This window comes from Hirundo rustica, chromosome 5 (genome assembly GCF_015227805.2).
Source record: "Hirundo rustica isolate bHirRus1 chromosome 5, bHirRus1.pri.v3, whole genome shotgun sequence".
Classification (NCBI taxonomy): domain Eukaryota; kingdom Metazoa; phylum Chordata; class Aves; order Passeriformes; family Hirundinidae; genus Hirundo; species Hirundo rustica.
This window is the reverse complement of record NC_053454.1, coordinates 1,388,558-1,395,353: the sequence shown is the minus strand read 5'-3', so window position 1 is coordinate 1,395,353 and position 6,796 is coordinate 1,388,558. Positions and strand designations below refer to the sequence as shown.

General features: G+C 61.2%; 1 protein-coding gene across 1 annotated transcript; it reads right to left on the bottom strand.

Annotated features, from left to right (window-relative positions):
- Positions 1-1,036: 1,036 nt before the first annotated feature.
- Positions 1,037-6,701, bottom strand: HTRA2 (HtrA serine peptidase 2). Its single transcript, XM_040065706.2, has 8 exons — positions 6,142-6,701; positions 5,143-5,347; positions 4,865-5,059; positions 4,707-4,739; positions 4,219-4,327; positions 3,767-3,836; positions 1,595-1,690; positions 1,037-1,370 (listed from the first exon to the last, which is right to left on the bottom strand). Exons 1-8 carry the CDS (start codon positions 6,501-6,503, stop codon positions 1,205-1,207), a joined length of 1,236 nt encoding a protein of 411 aa, XP_039921640.1. The 5' UTR covers positions 6,504-6,701; the 3' UTR covers positions 1,037-1,204.
- Positions 6,702-6,796: the final 95 nt, after the last annotated feature.

Below are 6,796 nucleotides of genomic sequence, written 5' to 3'. Positions count from 1 at the left end.
AGCCAGCTGTCCCCAGGGGCCGGGTGTGTGTGGGAGCAGAGCTCCAGCACTGACAGCGAGCTGGGGGAAGGATAGGCAGAGCCCCGGCTCCCATCCCCAGCCCTCCAGGACATCAGGGCTAAGGAGATGCCACCCTGGCCATAAGGAGTCCAGCATTGACACAAATTTCAGCACGGCTTGGAAAGCTGCTGCATGGCAGGGGATGTGGACACAGGGCTCGGAGCAGAGCTCCCGGCAGAAGGGATGAGAAGACAGCCGTGGCACACTGGCACTGCTGCGCTCCAGGGAGGTGGTGCTTGAGCGTGTCCAGAGGAGGCAACAAGGCTGGTGAAGGACTTGGAACACAAAAACCCTGTGAGGAACGGCTGAGGGAGCTGGGGTTGTTTAGCCTGGAGAAAAGGAGACTCAGAGGTGACCTTATCACTCTCAACAACTCCCTGCAGGGTGGCTGTAGACAGCTGGGGGTTGGTCTCTTTCTCTAGGCAGCAACTGACAGAACCAGAGGATACAGTCTCAGGCTGCAGGCTGCGTCAAAGGAAATATAGGCTGGATATTTGGAAAAAGTTTTTCACGGAAAGAGTGATAAGGTATTGGAATAGTCTGCCTAGGGAGGTGGTGAAGTCACCATCCCTGGACATGTTTAAGCAAAGACTGGATGTGGCACTTGATGCCATGATCTAGTTGAGGTGTTAAGGGTGGGTTGGACTCGATGATCTTGAAGGTCTCTTCCAACCCAGACAATCTGTGATTCTGTAATGCCAGTCCCAGACCCGCTCTCACCCACAGAGGAGACACACAATTCATGGCTCGACAGCTGCCTGCCAGGTACAGAGAGAGGAGCTGGATCCAGCCCAGGTGGGTACCAAGCAGGTGGCAGGACACCATGAACACTGAGAATGTCCCTGGAAGCACAGAAAGCTCCTGCGTAGCCGCAGGGTCTCACGTGCAGGCTGCCAGGAGAAGCAGGGTCACACACAGCCCAGCCTCCACCAGGCAACTGCTGCTGCCACGGGAAGGAGGCGACATGGCCCTGAGGGCCGCTAGAAAAGTGCTTTATTTGAGTATAGAGGGGAACGGCTGCACCACAAGTCACCCAAGCACGGGCCCCTCTCCTGGCCCCTTGCAGCCCTGCACGAGCTCTCAGTCTCTGCCTGGCCAGCACAGACACCATCTCAGTCCTGCCCTCGGCTCCGGGCGGTCTCTGCTACTCGGTGACCTCGGGGACGACGCTCACCAGCAGGGTGTCGTAGCCGCGCCGCACCAGCAGGGCCAGGCTCTGCTGCGTCCGCACCGCCTCGTACACGTCCTCGGCGCGCCGCGACGCCGTCCCGTTGATCTCCAGCACCACGTCCCCGGCCTTCAGCCCTGCCCTGCGGGGGTGAAGCACGCAGAGGGTGAGGCAGACACTCGGCATCATCCTAGCGCAGCAGCGGCACCTGGGGTTCTACAGCTGCACTTGGCCAGCAAGACACCCAGCCTGGGAAAAAGTCCCCGAGTGGTTTTTGCTGCGGAGCCCAAGCCCTGCTGCTCTGGAGCAAAAACCAGTGCCACAGCTGCTCCCTCACACAGCCCTGAGGCACAGGGCAGCACTTACTGGTGTGCCGGGGAGCCGATGATCACCTTGTGGATCAGCACGCCGTAGGAGATGTCGGGGAAGGTGGGGTCACGCAGCTTCAGCTCTGCCAGGATGCTGCAGAGTGGACAACGGCATCAGGGATGGAGCTGGAGGCAGAGCAGGGCTCCCACCCCACTCCCTGCAGCTGCACAGGCTTAGAGAGCAGGCACAGAACCACCCCTCCTGTGTACCTGCACCCTGCCAGTCCCAAACACCACCATCCTCCTGTCAAAACGAGAGCACGAGAATCCCAATGGCACCAGGGGGAGCTGGAAACCCCTGGAGCAGCTGGCAGCTGGATCAGAGCTGTGGTGATGCACATCCCCATGTCACATCACCCTTCCCAGGGTCAGACCTGCCCCTCCCCTGCTGCGGTATCACTTCTCTGCTCTAGGTGGGCAGGACACACAACACAAGCTGAGCCCCTCTTCCTGCCAGACACATCAGCAGAGCTCTCCTCCTGAGTCTAAACAATCACAGTTTCTCCAACTTTCCCACAGACTTTAGGATTTCTAAACCAAATTTAAACTCTGTATCTTTTACAGCTCCTCTTTGGACTCTCCCCAGTTGCTCCTCACCCATCTTGAATGAAATCCAGAAGTGGATGCAGCACTCCAGCTGGATCTCTCCAGAGTGACAGCATTCTTCCCTCACACACTGCCTCAGCTCCAATCCCTGCAGACCCACACACTCAGTCTCTGCCCAGCTGTGCTCCCATCAGGTCCCTGCTCAGCCAGTCAGGGCTCCCCACGTGGCTGTGGTTTGTGCTGAACTCTCCTGTGCTGTCCCACAGCCCAGTGCAAGCTGCCATCCCTTCCTAATTTCACACAGCAAAGATGGGAAGAGGCCTCTCAAGTTCATCTCAACCCCCAGCAGGCTCAGGCAGGGCAGGCTGCTGTGGACTGCGTCCACTTGGGTTTTGAGAATCTCCAAGGACACTGCAGGCAACGTGTGCCAGGTGAAAAAAGGGATTTCTTGTGGACTCTCACATGTCTCTGTGCCCACTGCCTCTTATCTGGCCTGGGCACCGCAGACAGAACAATGAGGTCTGTGCCCAACACGGAGCTTCTCCTTCCTGTGCCAGGGAAAGGTTTCCAGATGGAAAGGTCCGGGGCGTTCAGGGCAGTCACTCGATTCCAAGGCGAGCAATCCCTTGCTGGGAGCCCTTCCTGCCGGGCACAAACAAGCCTGGCAGTCAGGCGGTTTCCCTGGACCGGCTCGGGGGCTGTGCGGAAGCTGGAGCCGCATCCCAGGAGCTGTGTCCGAGGAATTTCACGCTGCTTCCTGACAGACCCGGTCGGTGCCTGCAAGGTCGGTGCCTGCAAGCGTGGCCAGGGAAGCAGGAGCATGCTGGCTGGCCTCCCACATCCCTCGGGTTCTGCCGGGTAGCAGCACCATCTGCTGGGCGCTGGGGAACTCGCCAGAGCTTCAGGAGGGCAGAGCGCAGCCCCAAAAAGTGTTTGCCCAGCATGGCACAACGCCAGCCCCACGAGGCAGCTGAAGGTCCCTCAAACGTGGCTGCAAGAGCCAAAGAACCAGAGCAGGTGTTGTCCTTGAGAACTGCTCCCAGAAGTGAGAGCACAGGTCCTGCTTGCTGACATGGGCACTTCACAGAATTGTTTGGCTTGGAAAAGACTTTTAAGATCACGCCCAACCATTTCCCCAGCTCTGCCAAGGCCACCACTGAGCATGTCCCCAAGTGCCACATCCACAGGGCTATTAAATCCCCCCAGGGATGGGGACTCCACCATTGCCCTAGGCAAACGTGCCAGGTCTGGACAGCCCTCTCCAAGAAGGAATTTTCCCAATATCAAACTTCAACCTCCTCTGGCACAACCTGAGGCAGTTTCCTCTAGTCCTGTCCCTTGTTCTCTGGGAGCAGAGCCTGACCTCCACCTGCCTGGGAGAGCACTTTTTATCTGCTCACAGACTCTGCTACAAGTGTAGAAACTTGCAAGTTTCCAATTTACCACTGAGCCAGGCGAGCTGGGAGTCCAACCACAGCACAAGCACAAAGAGATTTGAGAGAAAAAGCTTAAGCTCTGGAGACAATCCTCCCAAAACCAGGCACCCTCGGTGAGTTGGGAAGATCCCATCACATCCCTGCCCCAACAGGAGCAGTCTGTTGGCCCCTGAGCTCAGGACAGGTACCTGGGAGTGAGGGTCAGCATCATCACCCCGATGTAGCGGCGCTTCGTCTCTGCATTGCCAAACCAAGAGCCTGAGGAAGGAAAGGACACGGAATGTCACGGCTGGAAAACAGAGATGGGCTCAGAACTGGGCTGAGCCCTCACAGCAGGCAGCATCCAGAGCCATTCCAAATCCCTAGAACAGCTCAGTCCAGTTCCCAATGTCAGCAGCGCTCCAGGTGATGCATTTTGCACCCTGGTTTGTCCGATTTTTGACAGAGAAAGTCCCTCCCCAGTGTCACAGGAGAACCAGACAGGGCAGGGCAGCAGCAGCACAGCTCTTCCTGTGGCACCAGATGAGACCCCAAAGACTTCTGCCCTCCTTGCCTTTCTCGGGAAGAAGGGCCGAGAGTTCAGCTGTGCCAAAGCCTCCCTCTCTCATCCTCCTCCCTGAGCAGGGAGGTCCCCACTCACTCTTGCGCTGCTCCTCCTTCTGCAGGAACTTCCTCAGCCGGTCGGAGGGGATGGCAAAGGAGATGCCCGACGTCACCTTCATGGTGTTCACGCCAATCACCTCGCCATCCTGCAGGGAAAGGGCACTGGGTTACCCAGCCTGGATCACTGTGGGGAGCAGGGCAACTACTGCACCAGCTTGGGGTCCTGCCTGTGCACCCACCCCTCCCCAGGCTGCTGTCACAACATTGCCGAGGGGCTGAGTACACGGGATGAGTTCACGCAGTCCCTGGCTCTGCCTTGCCAGCACCAGCCAGACCTCGTCTCCACCGGAGCCTCCTCAGCTCCCACTGCCTCAGATACTGCACAGGGTTCTCATGCCAGCCTTAGATCTCCTCCCTCCAGGAAACCTCCCAGCACTCACAAGCGCTCCCACAGAGGGGCAAGGAGCAAAGGGCACACAGCATATCCCTGCCCCGGCCAGCAAGGGGACAAGCAGCAGGACTCACCAGGTTGACGAGGGGGCCCCCAGAGTTCCCAAACTGCAGCAGAGGAGAGAGAGTGTGAGCAGACCACAAGAGCCCCCCTCCTGAGGCCGATGCCAGGGTGACCGGCCAGAACCCCCACGTGAGCCCCTCCTCCCTCCCGGTGTCCCCGTGTCCCTTACATCGATGGCAGCGTCGGTCTGGATGTACTCCATGTCAGTGGCGGCCAAGCCCAGCTCGCGGCTGCCGCGCTGCGCCGAGCTGACGATGCCCGAGGTGATGGTATTCTGCAGGGCGAAGGGGCTGCCCATGGCCACCACGAACTCGCCCTGCCTCACCTCGGCCGAGCGGCCCAGCGGCAGCGTGGGCAGCGGGTGCTGCGGGGAACGAGACGGTCAGCGGGACAAGAGGGCAACGTCCCCGCTTCCCAGTGTCCCCCGTGGCTGTGACAGGCACTCACCTTGGGCTTGATCTTGATGGTGGCGATGTCGGCCACCTGGTCCACGTCCTGCACCACGGCGTCGTACATCTCACCGCTGGCCAGCTTCACCCGCACGCGCCGCCGGTTGGCCACCACGTGCGCGTTGGTGACGATCAGCCCGTCCGGGGACACCACGAACCCAGAGCCGTTGGAAATGGGCACCTCCCGGCCCAGGAAGGGGTGCCTGCAAGGAGGGCACGGCTCAGGAGGGGTGGCAGGGACAGGGCTGGGAGGTAGCAGAGGGCAGCGGCACGATGGGGGGAATCCTTCCCTGTCCCAAAGGTCTGCACAAACAGGGGATCCCCTGTGCACGAACGCAGCAGGAATCCAGAGCTCGTGCACAGCCACAAAGGTACAATCCTACCAGAAGCACGTGGGAGCAGGAGGGGCTGTGACCTGTGCAGGGACAAGGGCAGAACACATGGAGCCCAGCCTTGGAGCAGGTAACAAACACCTGAGAGGCCAAAGAAACGTTTCCTGATAGCCAGAGGAGACTCACAACTCTGGGACCTGGTCAATCACCTCAACATCTGCTAGTAATCAGGTGAAGTGAACGGAAAACCGGATGGAACCCAGAGAAGGAGCAGCACCAGCTGATGTCTCCCTTACACAGCGAGGCAGAGAGGGTGACACTGCAAACAGGAGACACCAAGATGGAAGCAGCAGTCACCCAGCTGGAGGGCAGAGCTGCTGCAGAGGTGCTCCGAGAGGCATTGGGCGGTGAGAACATTAGAGAGCACAAAGGGAAATGCCGAGTGCTGCTCCCAGGCAGAGTAACGGGGCAGCCTGGAAGGCAGCTTCGCCAGACGGCCCCGGAGGACATGGAAGCGGCAGAGACGTGTGGCAGCCGCGTGTCGGTCCCTCCCGAGGCACTTGTGGGAGCCCTCCGGGACGCTTCAGGAGAGGCCAGCAGAAGTCCCGGGGCCACACTGCGCAGGGAGAGGGAGATCCCTCCCGCGTACCTCCCGGTGCCGGTACCTGCCCACGATCTCCACGTAGACCAGCGCGGGCGCCGTTTTCTCCACCACGTCGGCGATGAAGTTGAAGGCGGCGCGGGGCGAGGTAGGCGGCGGGGCGGGCGGCGGGGCGGGCACGGCGGCGCTCAGCGGCGGCCGGCGGCGCTCCCGGGCCCACAGCAGCAGCAGCGCCGCTGCCCCGGCGCCCACCGCCGCCGCCAGAGACCGGCCCCTGGCGGAGGGCGGCGGAGGATGGGAAGGGGGAGGGGGAGGAGGAGGAGGCGGCGGCGGCTCAGCGGTCCCGGTCAGCGCTCGGCACCAGAGCTGTACACCCAGTGGCACCGGGATCCACCGGATCCGCACCCTCCGCGCCGCTGCCGCCATGCTACCGAGCGGAAACCGCGCCCCGCCGGGGCGGTGCCGGGCCGCGGGGCGCTACGGGAGTTGTAGTTCTGAGGCGGGGTCTGCCCGAAGCTGTCCTGCACCGCGGAGCACGCCGGAAGCTGTAGTTCCGAGACGGGGCCTGCCGGAAGCGGGTTTGCCGTGGGGTATGCCGGGAGCTGTAGGCCGGCTGGGAGCTGCCGTCCCGCCGTCAGCGAGATGTGTCGATAACCGGCGCGACGGCGGAGCAGGGCAGCCCCATTGTCAGAGCCGCTCACCGAGTCCGCCAGAGCCGC

What these genes read in the sequence shown, in the direction of transcription:
- HTRA2 (XM_040065706.2), bottom strand. Translation starts at nt 6,503, where the DNA reads ATGGCGGCAGCGGCGCGGAGGGTGCGGATCCGGTGGATCCCGGTGCCA. An exon ending in CCATCAAGATCAAGCCCAAG is followed by an intron (nt 5,060 to 5,142) that starts GTGAGTGCCTGT and finishes CGTTCCCCGCAG; the next exon opens with CACCCGCTGCCCACGCTGCC. An exon ending in ATGCTGACCCTCACTCCCAG is followed by an intron (nt 1,691 to 3,766) that starts GTACCTGTCCTG and finishes TCCACTCTGCAG; the next exon opens with CATCCTGGCAGAGCTGAAGC.